Source organism: Rhyacophila brunnea, unplaced genomic scaffold, assembly GCF_057557595.1.
Source record: "Rhyacophila brunnea isolate RB1 unplaced genomic scaffold, BYU_Rbru_1.0 scaffold_8, whole genome shotgun sequence".
In the NCBI taxonomy this organism is placed as follows: domain Eukaryota; kingdom Metazoa; phylum Arthropoda; class Insecta; order Trichoptera; family Rhyacophilidae; genus Rhyacophila; species Rhyacophila brunnea.
Genome location: NW_028233350.1, coordinates 47,431,183 through 47,446,656, shown reverse-complemented (window position 1 = coordinate 47,446,656; position 15,474 = coordinate 47,431,183). Strand labels below are relative to the sequence as shown.

Sequence of the window (15,474 nt, the reverse complement as noted above, 5' to 3'; positions counted from 1 at the left end):
GATGGGCTCAGTTTTATTATAAATATTAGGATAGCGAGTAGACTTTTATATTTAGTTTCAGCCTTCAAACATATTGCCAGAATGTTCCAGAAGCCGCTGACTAAATATAATAAGCTTTTGCACAATTAACCAAGGACATAATGATATTACAGCAGTGGCGCACCCAGGGGGGGGGGGGGCAAGGGGCCCTGGCACTCCACAAACATGAAAATTATCGGAATGATTGTAAACATTGAAATTGAAAGCTAATAAACTATACCTTTGGGCGTAGACAAATAAAAACACGGCAAAAAAATGATTTGTAATAGTTCTCCAGCATCATTTTTAGAAAAATTTCTTAGATTTTAATTTCTAACACAAAAATTTCGAAACACTAATGTCAGAGACCCAATCCCTAATAGAACTGTCAAAAAATTCTCGGTGTCCACCCGAATTCTGGAGTGGTGTAGGTTATGGCTGGGGAGGGCTGACATGGCTTTACTCTGGGGCCCGGCGTGTAGGGTTGACCAGATAAGTGAGATAAACACATATCATAAATTAGCTTTAATAGTAAAAAAAGTCGCCTGCGGCGCTATTATACTTCATGGCCATGAACATTTTCAATTACTTATATAATTGTGTAATATATTTTTTGATTATTATGTGTCGATACTCGACAGTTTCATTATTAAAGTAGATGTATTAAAAATCGCCAATAATTCACTGTATAAGTACCCTTAATTTGAACTAAAACACAATTTGAAAAACCTTTAATGTAGTGTTTCACACTGCCTTTAATCTTAGCGGTAGGTAGGGGGCCCACCAAATATCATAGCCTGAGGGCCCGTTTCAATAGACAAAAGACTGATAAACGAGAAATTAGGCTGTGAAGAAGAAACAGAGCCTATGGGACTAATTTCCATTCTTCTCCTTGGCCCCTCCCCAATATTAAATCCTGGGTGCGCCACTGTATTACAGAAGAAATCAACAAGAGAATCATATCTGCGAATAAATGCTACTTCGGTCTGTTAAGACATTTTAAGTCCCGCTTACTATCTCGCCGAACTAAAAGCACTATTTACAAGACACTTGTAAAGCCAGTGCTCACCTACGCATCGGAAACCTGGACATTAACACTGCGAAATGAATATTTTTGAAAGAAAAATTCTCCGCCATATATATGGACCGATCAGGGATGGCACCAATTGGAGGAGAATATATAATGCTGAGCTCTACGGGCTGTACGAAGATTGCAGCGCAGTTCAATCAATTAAGATTGGGAGACTGCGATGGCTAGGTCATGTGCACCGTATGAATGACAATGAACCGGCAAAGAGAGTGATGTCCAGCAATCCAATAGGACGTAGAAGAAGAGGGAGGCCAAAGATTCGCTGGTTAGATGGAGCTGCCAGTGACAGCCGTATTCTGGGGGTACCAAATTGGAAAGCGGCCACACTAGATAGGGACAGGTGGAGGAGGCCAGGACCCACACCGGGTTGTCGCGCCCCTGATGATGATGATGATGACAATTAACCGAGTCCAGAGGGGCAGTGTCAAGATTGATTTGGTGCACGTAATTACAATCATTATCTTGAGAACAAAGTGATAAGAACACAATCACTTCATTCTCAAGATTATATTGTGAGTTCTACCATGTAATTAGGTATAATGCAAACGAATAAAATTGTCTATAATATGTAAGGTTACTGATAAAAAGATTATTTTGAAATAATTATGATTTTTGTAACCCATTTCAATTCTAGTATATGATGCGGGTGTTGATTTATACAAAAATACTGAAGTAACGTTGATCTAATAATTTGAGATGTAAAAGTAAAAAAAGAAACAACGTTATTTATAAAGATATTTATTATTAATAAGCCTTAAAGGTAACCATATGCCATGTAGCATAAATATAAACATTTATGATAAATATAATAAAACAGTAAATACTTATTCAATGCTTCTATAATTTACTGTGCGAATTGTGACATTTTATATAGCTTTTTACTAATTGGAAGGCACAAATAACTATAAAAATAATAGCACATACTTAACAATAATATAATATTTTACATTGACCTTAATTCAGTCCAATAGAATTTAGTTTTTTTGGGTTGTTTTAATGAAAGTCACTAGAATTTTTAATTGTAAGAATACTGTTCATGAAACTAAAATTTAAAATCAATGATAGCATTAATAAATCTAAAATTAATTACACTTTCATCACAATATTATGTAAAGAGCCTGAAGACACTAGGAATAAGGCAGTCATTTTTTTTTATCACTCTTGGTCGTTAAATTAACAGCAGTTTTAATGGTGTTTAATACAATGCAATAAGGAATTTCGGCGATCTGTCGACATCTTCTACGGAACGTTTTATGGATTGCTATTGACAGGAGGTTCTATGGGTGCCGGTGCCGGTGTCGGAGTAGATTCACTTGAACTTGAACCGCTAGGCATCGCCCATACTATGATTAATGCAATGAAAATTACTCCAATGACGCCAATAATAATCATCATCTTGAGATTTTTCCACCAGTATTTCCTCTTCAGCTTCCCGGCCTGCTGTTCAAATTGAGAGGCGCCGTGCTGCAGAGCATCAGCGCGATTATCTAGCTCGGACAGTTTTTGATCTCTCTCCAAAACTTTTTGGACGTTCAATCGCATGATTCCCACGACTTCGTCGACTTTATCCTGAGTTTGCTGTAGTTTTCTGTTTTCCGTGGACACCCTAGGGGCGGAACTACCACCTTGGTCTTCCATATTGATGATTTAATAACAAAATTACTGAAAAACAAGTTTAAAAAATAACTTTAAAAGTTTTCAACACAAGAAACGTCCAACAGGTATCCACTCAAACTCAAACAAAATGGCGTTGACTTCAACTTCAAAATTATAAGAACAATGAAAATGACGTAGCGGCTATTATTATTATTTTTTATCAAGACTCGATATATGGCTTAAAAAAATTGAAGATTAATTAAATAAATTTATTTTCTATTTGTAGATAAAAACAATATTATCTATAAGATCAAAAACAGATTAAAATTATAAATCTGATTACGCTAACCAAGGGTAAAAGCACTTAAGTCACGTTATGACGAAACTGAGATTGTTGTAATTCCAGTGTGTAAAAAATCATTGAACAAGCTAACAAGCAGATTGTAAACAATCTACCGAGAAAAGTTGAAACCCGGTCAATTTTACACGCTACACGCCGGCGTGTGGGCCTACTGCGTCTGCGCAGTAGAGCGTAGTAGCAACCTCCAGGTAAAAAAACGAACTACGTTCTGTCAAAATAGTCGCTGTCTTGTGGCTTCTCAGCGAATGGAAATTTTGTGTGTCATCATCACAATCGCAGTACCTAGCTGAATCGCCCGCTTTTAAATTCGCCAACAAACAGCTCGTAAAGTAGCTCAAAGTAATTGACGCGTAAAGAAAGGCGGTGGTTATAACACAGACGTTGTTCAGTTGTTGCATATTAGAAAAAATATATATATTATGTTTAAAACAACTAAAAATACTTACTATGTTTGTAATATTCCGAAAAATGGGTACTAGCACGGCTGACCTAAATTGGTACAAGTTTGAAAACAATTTTATTAGGTACCTTTCAAAATGCTGTAGCTGGGGTTCATTAAAAAACGATGTCATTATATCTTGATTATTTAGTTTAAATGAGTAGGTATGGTATGATAAAATTCTGGATATTGCATATTATTATAAAATATTTTAGTAGTAAACTTTAAATTGACAAGTTAAATCACTCAGCAAGGTAGGTACATGATTTAAATACTGTTACATAGTTTTTTTTCATATCATTTTAAATATAAATGTTTTTTAGTGTATATATGTACATATCACATATTATAGTGGCCCCTTTATTAACCTTAAATTTGCGGCACCCTCCAAATTGGTTAAAATTCATTTGATTAAAAAAGTGATAAAATTTCAGATCAATCAATTTCATTGGAATGAAAAGAAAAATGGTGCCCCTGTGTCCTAAATACAAATTGAAATCATTTACAGCAGAAAAGATCGATTTGTCGTGGATCATACATATGAAAAAGATAATCAAAAAGAACATCATTCTTTGAACACATTGGTAGTTAAATCTCAAATTCGTAAAAACGTGGCTTAACAAAGAATATCGATTCAGTCTAGGTATAGATTATGTGACTTAAATACTTTTACCCTATGAGCTTGTACAACAGAGTTTTACTAGGTAAACATACCTACTATATTTTGTTTTGATTCATTATGTATAATTACCTAGTATTTATTAAACTATTTTATAGGGTAGTGTTGTAATAGAAACATTTAATTATTTAGCTGCTACGGGTATAGCGATAGCCAGTGTTGCTAACCGTAGTAATTATTATAGTATTAATAATTGTAGGTACTATACTTTTGGTCCACGTACTATGTACGACATTAAAAGGTATAGTACACCCGAATTACTATCTATATAAAGTATAGTAATTCGCGGGTAAACATTTTTGGTCAGAAGAGGTACCTACCCTCTAAATAAAAAAATACCTCGGAATTTTTCAAATTATACGTTATTTTTTGGTGAAAAACAAATAAAAGCCCCATCAAAGAGAATGGACTCCTCCTCTTCACAACATTTAACTTTTCAAACTTTTTCAACAGCTGATGACAAGGCGTACTATATTTTTGGCGGAAATACTATAATTTGGTGTCAAAAAGATGGCAGCACTGGACTAATCTTCGACGAAAAAGAAGAAGAAGATACGAATGCACCTGTCACTTTTAACCATAGAGCATAGGTATAGACTAATATAACTTCCAAGGAATTTCAATGGTTTCGGTATTGTGATGTGATTATTCTGGGTTTACGTAACAATAAAGACAGTAATTATGGCGTTGTTGAATATTATTTGTAAAAAATCAACACTACCAATCAAACATTTACAGGTACGCTCAATTCCGATAGTAGATATAACACGGACAAAAGCATTATATTTTACAAATAAATGGTGAATACTTATCACTCTTATCAGGTTTTGAAATAAATACAAGAACGCCTAATGTTGTATACAAGTGCTTAGGTAATAACATGAGCAGGTTAACACGAGGAAGCCAGCGCTATTAATGTAAAAGTTTACGAACCGGAGCGCTCGACAAATTTCTGAAGATATTTACATAGATCAAATTTTATGTGTATTTTATAAAAGTAAGTGTTGGATTTTCTATTATATGGCCTATCTAGCTCAGACGGTCAATACATTTTTTCCACGAGATGGAGTGTTAATTTTACGAACCGGAACAGTGCTCCGGTCCATTTCGAACCCTGGAGGAAGCAAATCCGTATAATGATGGCGGACACAGCGACCAAAACCGGACGGAGCAAGTGAGATGCCTTTAAAAAGGGCAGGCACACGCAAACTTTCTTCTTTCCAAACATGTGGCGATTTGAACGCTGTGCACGCAAATTTGTTCATGTCAGTATAAGGTCAAATTTGTGTGCGCGTACGCATTTGTGCGTACAAACACTATCCGTGGCTTGTCGGTTTTTTCGGCTGTGCGTGTACAATTAAAATAACTGGAGCGAGATTTTACACGCACAAACAAGAAAGTTGTGTGTACAAAATTTGTAATTTGCACGAACGTTCGTACGTGTAAACCATTCGTGTGTGCAAATTTGTTCGTCAGTACCGACCTTTAAATACGTCTACACGAGCATACCCAAATTTTACCGAGCTTCGCAAATAAGAGATGTATTTCACATGACAGGCGTACCAACTTAAATTTTCGCCATGTTAAATAGGTGCCGTAGAATGAGTACACATACAAGTACAGGAGGACCTCGACTTTCGCACATAATTGGTTCCTGAAAGTGTGTGCGAATGTTAAATGTTCGAAAGTAGAGGGAAGTAAAACAAAATTTAAATTGTGTGTATTTTAAAATATTTATTTATCAAGTAAATATAAGATGTTTAAGACATATGTTTAAGTGGGGTTTGCGGGTGTTTCCCTTAAAAAGTTATCAAGAGTTAACTGTTTGCCACTCTTCTTTTTCTTATTTTAAATAAAATATTTTAAATGGTAAATTATTAACTTTACAATATTGCTTAACTGCTGGCACGAAATGTAAAGTGAACCAATTTTTCAATATTATCGCAGTAACCCAGGCTTTTTAATTGATTACCAAATGACTGGAAGCAATTCTTTATCTTTCCCTTTCAATGCTCTGGGATTTTCTGGTTGATAAATTAACATTGGCATCAATTTTAAATCACCAGCTAAGTTTCCACCAAGAAGCAATGCAATCGGTTTTTAGAAGGTTTATGCCCAGGGGCAACTGATTCTTCCTTAGATAAGAATGTACGACTAGGCATTTTTTTTCCGGAATAAACCTGACTTATCTACATTAAATATTTGGCTAGACAACATCTTTTTGATGTTGGTCATCGATCCATGATGACAAAGATTTTTCCATTTCATCCATAACTATGCCGTGTCCTTTGGAAACAATCTTTAAAGATATATTTCCACAATTATCACAACATATCGTAGACCTGTTTGTATCATACGAACGTCCGATTGATGAAAAAGATTCACCGCTATCAGAACGTCTAATAATTTCCATCTTTGTCTCGATTGTGTGAAGTTTATGATACCTTGATTTCTTTTTGTTCGTATCAACACTGCAGTTTTTCCGTTTCTCACTCACTAAACCTATCCTAGCTAGCTCACAAGCAAAGTGACGGGTGTGAGCAGGATGCAAGTGATGCAAGAAATGCACTTGCTTGTGAGCGAGCGAGAGAAGGATATATTTACCCCACAGCGCGACGTTTTAAAACAACGATTTTTTTAAATGTGCGAAATAGCGAATTGTGCGAAAGTTAAACGTTCAAAAGTCGAGGTCCGCCTGTACATGAAAATATAATCGAAAAAATCAGGGCTTCGAATCAAAACTGAACCGAAGATTGCAAACCGAAAAAATAATTATTTTGTCAGAACGAAAACCGGACCCGAAATGAAAAAAATATCAGCTTTTTCAGTTTGGTACGTGTTCAAACACGCAACGTTAACATGATCTTACTCCCCACTCCAGGTTGTTGTTCAGTTGTCGTGATGCATCTCGACATAATTCACATAATTTATAATAATATTATTTTACAATTGTTTGGCTATGCCGTGCGGTGCAGCGTAACTATCGGTTTCGGAGCATGGCGCCGGACTATCATATAGGTTCCATGTTCTAAATTATGGTATAAAATATTTTTTTGTTACAAATAAAAACATTTAAAAATTAATAACCCTGGTTGAACCGAAAACCGGAAAAACCGTTATTTTTTTCAGAACGAAAACCGGAACCGAACCGATATATATTTTTTCACTTGAATGTGAACGAAAACTGAAACAAAAAAAAAAGATCGTTCAAAGCCCTGGAAAAAACTACAAGACTTATAATAAACTTTGGCATTAGAAGGTCAATTCAGTCAACCTGTTTTATATCAGTCATTCAAATATGATCGAATTCTGATGATAGGTACAGGGCTATTCTAACATTTCACTTAAATTCGAAATCAAAAAAGCGATAAATATGCCATGTTGTATTCCGAGAGTTAATTATTCAGGACAGCTGCGTTAACCAGTCAGAGCAAGAGAAAAGACGAAGATTACATTTAAGTTAAGTAATTTTCAAAATTCATATATTACGATGTAAGTGTCACCGCGCAGCGCCGCCAAACCAAAGTTGGCATATTACACACCCCCTAAGTTGTGAAAAGTCATTGAATACATGAAGTATTTTCACCAAATTGCAAAGGCCTTTGAACATCTATTATGTACGCCATAATAATACAAAAATAAAATACTATAATAAACTCCTTGTATAGAGAATTGACCCAAGTCATACAATATCCATGTTAGTTCAGATCAAAAATAGACCCAGTGGTTATGATATTAATTAATGGATGAACAAGATTCGGAATAGCTTCCTCCGCCACGAATGAATGATTAAACAAAATACTAGAATAATAATTTTATAAAATTGAAAAACGATCAAAGCCTCCGGAACTCGGGGTTTTTAAGGGGTATGATTTCAATTCGGGGTTCTCAGGATTCTAGGGTTCGGTTCCGGTTATAGTTCCGGTTGTGATCTGAAACATTCACAGAATCAAACAGATGTGTCACAACACCTTTCGGTTACGGGATGAGCCCGATTGAGACCAGATGGCGGTATGACGGAGGTTCAGTTGGTTTGGATATTTAATTGGTTCATTATATAAAAAACTTCTCATATACTGGTAACATTGATCCGAGCTATTTTCTACCTTGAAAATTGAGAAATAAATATGTGTGATGTATTGTATAAGTAAATCTGCAATTCATCATATAGTTGAACTCCGTCTTAATAGAAGAAGGTTCTCTTTAACAATAAAATTCAACGTCATCCTAAGTAATATGCTATGGACGTTTTTACTTACGGCTACACTTCAGCTGAGGCAGGCTCTAAAAAGACCGTGACTACGCGACGCGCAGATTGTGCAAATGACGCATGACGAACAAAACATAATTTGTCATAAAAATTCAACATGCGTCCATTTGATGTTATGTTTATTGTTATTTAAATTATAATAATAATATATTCAATGACATGTTTTGCTTTTCGCGTAACTACGTAACATTTTTTAGTCATCTTTACATGATTTAAGAATTAATTCCTCCGACGCCATCACAAAACAAATTGACGTGCTCACAGGTTGACTATCGCTCTCCGATTGGCAACGCGTGCGAAATTACGTCCCACCTATTGCTGAAAATTATTTGCCGTTTCACTGAAGTATGCTCTTAACCACTTCCCAGTTATATTTTGGTGAGAAAGAGTGTCTAAAAATTGTCAGATATATTTTTAAACAATTTATTAAAAATTTCATTTTTACGTTTGTTTTACTTTTTTTCACATTAAATTTTTACAATATTTAAAATTTTATGAAAAATGTCAAATTTTCTTTTAACGTTTTATTATAAATTGTTTACATGTTTTTTTACATTTTATCACAACAGATATGTAGGTTTATGTTTTAAATTTTACGGAAATAATTTTAATAAGCCTTTTTGAAAAATTCAATACACAACCCTACATCACAATCTCGTCTCCTTCCGTATTCGTTTGTCGTTTTCATTCATATGTGAGCAGCATACTTTGCACGCTAGTAGGCCTTTCTTTATTCGCCGTAGATGGTATTGGTTGGTAACTAAAATGAAGCTAATAAGATAGTATGAATAATATATACTTATTTTTTACGAACTTACTTCTAAAATGTGCTCAAAAATAACAAAAGTAACTAAATTCAAATTGCAATAACATGCGACATACCTAACACAAAAATAACTATGAATGAACAATGAAGTCATTGACTAATCTTAATATACCCGCTCTGCCCGGCAGTAAATAAAGCTTTTATTATGTCATATGGCTCATATATCACTCAAATACCAGTCAAAACAAATAATAAACTGTGTGACAAGTTGAAATACGATCTTCCCGAATGTAGCTCATGATAAACATTCCTGTAAAGTTGATAAAAAAAACGCCCAACTGAGACTCGGGCTAGTCAGTGTGCAAAGTAAACGCGTGCCCGAGTCACACTCGGGATAAACAGTCAAGTGGTTAATTTCCTATGCCATATTACTTTTGACAAACCTCAATAAAGATAATGCAATACTACTTACTGCTGAAAAATACGTCTTATATTATTATGCTTTGGCAAAAGCAATTTTTTTATTTATAATGTATTCAGTTGATGTCATATTGTAATAAAATTATTGACAATTGAATATACGTATACACATTCAAAACATAATAACAGTTTGCAGGATGTATTATTTGATACCTTTGAATCAGAAAAAATCTTCTAAAATAGATTCTCAATCGATAATACATAATAATAGGTAATATAATTAATGATTCCCTACGTGCAAATTTCCCACACAAAGAATCTGTTTGCTTTTCACATTTTTTTTATATACTAAAGTAACTATTGGCAAAGTTCACCACAAAATAAGAAAATAACGTTGCGAATAATGAGAGTCCCTCGAACATGTTTTTCATTATTAATCAGAGTCCAAATTTTTGCATAATTTTTTTGGGTGTCGCCAAACAACAACAAAAGGCAAAACCGCACGTACTAGCTGTTTATTTGTCTAATTTTTTAAATTCATAATGTACTTCCTTGAAAATTATCTTTTTTTTTCTAGAACTCTGTCTTTGGAAAGATAAGGCAACCGTCATTAGCATTTTCCAGCAAAATCATTCATTACGATGACATGAATGAACCTCAGATTCCCATCTACGATATCGACCGTCACGAAAGTTTGGATAGGCGTAAGGCTAGGTGAGTAACGATTGTCGCAATATATGCATCTGATGGAATAAACACGCAAAATTATTAGCATTTGTACACTCGCAGTCTGCTGCGGGAGTGGGAAAAGGAGAAAATGTGAATCCCCGCACTTTCAACTGAGGTGTAGTTTCCCCTTACCGTCGCACAGTATGCTCTTTGTATAGTAAGAGGCATGGGGGTGCAATGGGTGCCCAAAAGAAGATCAATTCTTATCATTTGTGATGGTGAAAGCGAGTGTTGTTTAGATCACAGCATAGTTGAAGTCAGACATGCCTGGGCTTAAATCAGTCGAGACCCCGCCTCCGTGTGGAACCCATGTCTGTCTAAAGACTAAATAATGGATTCAGTGTTGGACCATTATGACATTGTCTGAAATCAATTATGCACTGTTTATTTGTAACAAGAGATGTTTGAAATGAAAATCGACGCAAACCCCTATTCGAACAGTTTGTAAAATTTTCTCACTGTGGAGATCGATGTCTCCTTTCATATGTCCCTTTAATATCTCACCATCAATTTTTGCATTCCGCCGTCGGCATTGCAGATATTGAGAGAGTATGTACGTATTTAGATTATTCAGCCGTGATATTCGCTTTTTGCCTGGACATCTTATTCATAAAGCTTTTTTGTATAATAGATAAATTGTATAATTAGACAAATATTTATTTTCTTATATAAAACAATTTTAATAAGTTTCAAGTTCTGTCCGTTTCTGAGACAGTTCCATATTATATACATCGAATAAAGAATGTTGCATCGTGTAGTATTTTTTACACTCCTTAATTTCACCCTCGCAGCGGCTTTTTTATCAAAACTCAGGCTTTGGCCACATAGGCAAATGCTTCGCTAGTGCTGAGCTAGGTGCTATGCTTGTCTACTTAAAACACTACTGTCACATTGCACGCTACTTGCTTAGGTGCAAATTCATTTGATATTTAGGAGCACTCAAGTTAAGAACGATATGTCACTCTCAAAACTAACGAGAAAGCTACTTCTCAGAGAATTTAAATTAAAAATTTCGAAAGTCTTAAATTCGAACTTGTTGGGTGCATAATTCAATTCATCCCATGCTTCATTATTCATAACCTCGAAATATACGGTGTTTGAAGTTTGTCATACTGAAGAAACATGCGCCATCTTGCAAAATCACTAGGTGTCAATAAAAAATAACCAACACGTTTGTTCGCCGGGAACTCACGAGGTGTCTAATAATCACGTAGCGAAGCGTGCAGTGTGGCCATTGCGATAGTATAGAGTGCGTCCGTTCGCTAGGATATGTCACCTAGCACGTAGCCACCAATCAAGGCACCTGTCTATGTGGCCTTAGCCTTAAAGTTTAATTGTGACCCCTGAGTCTGAAAAGGTCTCCCGCCTCCGCTATATGACATTATTCGACGTGAATGTATCCCAGTTTGCGGTATAATAGGACATTTGTTTGTCCCCAGGCTTCTCTATCAGTCACGTAAGCGCGGGATGCTGGAGAATGACCTATTATTGAGCACGTTTGCGGCGAAATATCTGAAAGACATGACCGAAGAGCAGGCCGTCCTCTACGATAGGCTCATCAACATACCGTCCAACGACTGGGACATCTATTACTGGGCGGTCGGACATAAACCTACTCCGCCGGAATACGACAATGAAATAATGACAATGTTCAAAACGCACGTAGAAAATAAAGACAAAAATAGTAGATTGCGGCAGCCGAATCTAAATTGAATAATGTTCAGTTTGCTTTTATTTTGAATGTTTTATACTGACAGCACTTTTCAAACCAGTTTTTAACATCCTTTTTTTATATAGTAATGCTCATAAGTTATGTAAAATGGTAAAGTTAATATAATTCCATACTAAAGTATCATTAGTTATTTTGTTTCTGATGGATTTCATTGTTTTTCTTGTAAATTTCTTCTAGACCTCTTTCTAAAGAATGTCAAAGTCTCTTAGTTCTGGGATAGGAATTTATTTTTATTAAATTATATTATTAAAAATAAATTGTCATCAATTTTTTAAAATATAGAAGTTACAGACAACGTAAATACGAATTGAGGTAAGTAAGTACAGTACTCTCTCAGTAATCCTCCACCCCAAAAACCAGACAAGTGTCCAATTAGTGAAAGCGGCGGATTATTGTGCATGCATACAAAATATGGTAAAAATTAAAACAGGTTTGAGAAGTTTGTACTAGCAAATTACTGTTTTATTTATAATTAAAATCAAGTATTAACTAAACATTAAACAGTAAATCACTTGACACAACCAGTTGTTCTTGAATGGCTTAGGATTCCTGGCTTTCCCTATGACCAAAAGCTTCATTTTGTATGTCCCGGTTGCATTGGAGCACGGCATAATTGTGATGCGGTCCTTGGGCACTTTCCTCCCTGGTATATTACTTTCTTCGCGATGAAAGTACGTTTTACGAAGGAGAAGTTTCCAAAGTAAACCCGTCTCATCTGCATTGTATACTTGTACGCGGCGGACTACTGAATTTGACAATCGAATACCGGCGAATTATAGAGCTTGATTTTGTGCTTTCAACTAGTAAAAATAACGGCGGATTATAGTAGTTGTCAGACAATCGAGCGGCGGATTAGTGAGAGTTTACTGTAGTGGGAAGGTATTACTTATAAAATTGTATAAAAGGTTTTTCATTCAAAGTTTTGTTTTGTTTTGTTTCATAATTTATGCCACTGTGAATCTGAATGCTCCAAATTAAGTTTACACAATCTAAAACAGTATTATAAATTAAAGATTGTTTATATTTTGTTATTATTAAATACAATGTTCTTAACTGTATACATACATATATTGAAATAGATATGTACTCCCATAGATGAAATCTAATTGTTTATATTTATTTATTAATATAATTTTTTTAATTGGCAATTTCACAATCTTTTCTTTAATTTCCCCAAATAGTTCTGAATAAAAGTCGCTTGCTCGGTATTGGTATTGATAGTGCTTGAACACAGTTTTTGCCCTCCCGATTGATATTATCAACGGCAGAATAGTTTTATACCTCGGGAGAACAAACGACCGATTTGAACTCCCAATTTGTAAGATAGTTATCAGGAGCACGCTGGTTCTCGTTTTCACTGTATTTAAGTGGGAGGTAAAAAATATATGACCTGTTATATATACGTTCCAGCGTTGGGTAAATAATACCCTCATAATTTTTCCGACATGTTAATATTCAAAAAATATATTGTTTTTCTCAGCTGTTATGTGATTTAAAGAAACCAGGATTTTAAATATGGTTAGGTGAAAATTGTAACTGTTAGACACTACAAAATACAAGCATATCGCATGTAATTTTAGTATCCATATCATACTTGCTGATGATCATGTCATTCCCCTCGCCCTTGAATTCCAGTCACAATGCCGTCCAGCTCGTAGACTGAACGTAGACGCTGACGTTTGCCACGCTGGCCACGCTGGCCGCAAATTCACACGACCACATGACAATTTAATTTGTTTGCTCGAAGTGGGTGGATGCAGTAATTACTCCATTCGATAAGTTTACAATGGTTAGAAGTAGGCGAAGGTGACCCCGAGATCACATGACTGAAAGTGAAATAGCAGATGAAGTTATGATCTCGGATAATGAGGATGGAAGTGAAGATAGCGAGGAAGAAGAAACAACAAGCCCAAAAACAAAGTTATCAGTGATAAGATCGCATCTCGACGATTTAATAACATTTATTGATTATTCGTCAGATTAAACTATATTACACGCATTTTCATAATTTTAGAGTGCTGATTATACTGAGACACATACTGAAATTGTGATCCTAAGTGCGTAAAAAATTTAAAGCCTCGGTCTCGTGGCACGTGGGAAAAATGGGTGCTTTTTTCGGGTGTGTCCACATTTCTATGCTAATTTCTGATTTGTACCTGATCAACAAAAGAGAGTAGTAAATAGAATTGCTATTTAAGATTGGCGTATGAGCTGCGCTATCTCGATTAGAGTAGAGTAGTGTTCGCATGCTCGATGTTCCATACGGCTGTGTCTAATAATAAAATTCATAATTTAAGCATAGCCTGTAATTAATTTGTAGCGGTCACATTATATTATGATGTCCTTGAAAAATAGTTAATTCATGTCTACCGTACATCCGCAGGGTGACAGTATCTTAACTGACTTTTTACGAAGATTGTCTGTTAACTATTCATTGAACCCATATTGCGTTCACCCTCCAGTTCGAAGGAATAACAAGCGAGCGTTTTGACTATTGCTTATTTTATCATATTATAATAGCTGACACGAAGGGACCGATAACAGGCTTGAATAAAATATGGAAAAGCAGTGCCATATGCTCTTATACGACTCTCGATATCTTCTACGCAGATGGAGGAATGCGGGGATCAATGGACAAGCATACTATGACTATGACATTTAAAGAGGGTCACCGTCCTCAAGGTGAGGTATACGAAAACAAAGAATAACATTATCATGCCGAGTTAATAATACGTGCCACGGGCCTTGAGAGAATTTCAACCCGGCCTGCTCGTTTTTTAAACTGACCGGATTTCTGCGTCCTGAAAAAAATTACCATCCAAAGGGTATATCCGGCAAAGCTACGGAACGGTGAGCGGTATGTTCCGACTGAGGAGCGGAGATGTCAAAGAAGAAGAAGAGATATCAAGTCATTTTCGAAAAAACAAATGTAAAAAATACAACCCATGTAATTAATATGTTTGAAAAAGTATGAAAAATTGAAACGCAATAAGTGTAAGTATAATTTTTGTCACATTTTCTATAAAATAGTGGTCTATGGGTGATATTTAAATTAATCATTGTTCAAACAGAAATCATACTACACACTATGCGCACACACGCTCCATATATTATGTTAATATTTTTCTTCAGGTACGTACAGAGCTAACCCCTCACTGACCCGGCGGGTGATAACGGCTGAAGCAAAGTATTCTATCCGCTTCATGCGACATCTTTCTATTCAATATGGAGTTCTGCTGTCACTAAAACATACTAGTTAACGTATAAATTCTGTTTGAGTAGCTCGCGTACATATACACATGTACATATGTTTAGTAATAGTGTAAATAGTCATAGTGTAAATAAAATAGTAATAGTGAAATTAGTCTCACGCT

The 15,474-nt window shown here is 35.3% G+C and overlaps 2 protein-coding genes across 2 annotated transcripts; one reads left to right on the top strand and one right to left on the bottom strand.

Moving 5' to 3' along the window:
• Positions 1 to 1,835: 1,835 nt before the first annotated feature.
• LOC147064308 (vesicle-associated membrane protein 3-like) lies at positions 1,836 to 3,052 on the bottom strand. Its single transcript, XM_085959294.1, has one exon. The coding sequence runs from the start codon at positions 2,744 to 2,746 to the stop codon at positions 2,360 to 2,362; it is 387 nt and encodes a 128-aa protein (XP_085815420.1). The 5' UTR covers positions 2,747 to 3,052; the 3' UTR covers positions 1,836 to 2,359.
• A 1,681-nt stretch (positions 3,053 to 4,733) lies between these two features.
• Positions 4,734 to 13,248, top strand: LOC147064307 (succinate dehydrogenase assembly factor 2-B, mitochondrial-like). Its single transcript, XM_085959293.1, has 3 exons — positions 4,734 to 4,921; positions 10,217 to 10,353; positions 11,808 to 13,248. Exons 1-3 carry the CDS (start codon positions 4,865 to 4,867, stop codon positions 12,079 to 12,081), a joined length of 468 nt encoding a protein of 155 aa, XP_085815419.1. The 5' UTR covers positions 4,734 to 4,864; the 3' UTR covers positions 12,082 to 13,248.
• The last annotated feature ends 2,226 nt before the right edge of the window (positions 13,249 to 15,474 follow it).

Bases quoted from the DNA above. Each gene is read 5' to 3' on its own strand.
- LOC147064308 (XM_085959294.1), bottom strand. From the start codon at position 2,746: ATGGAAGACCAAGGTGGTAGTTCCGCCCCTAGGGTGTCCACGGAAAAC.
- LOC147064307 (XM_085959293.1), top strand. From the start codon at position 4,865: ATGGCGTTGTTGAATATTATTTGTAAAAAATCAACACTACCAATCAAA. The intron at 4,922-10,216 runs GTACGCTCAATT...TTTTTTTTCTAG, and splicing joins TACCAATCAAACATTTACAG to AACTCTGTCTTTGGAAAGAT. The intron at 10,354-11,807 runs GTGAGTAACGAT...GTTTGTCCCCAG, and splicing joins TTGGATAGGCGTAAGGCTAG to GCTTCTCTATCAGTCACGTA.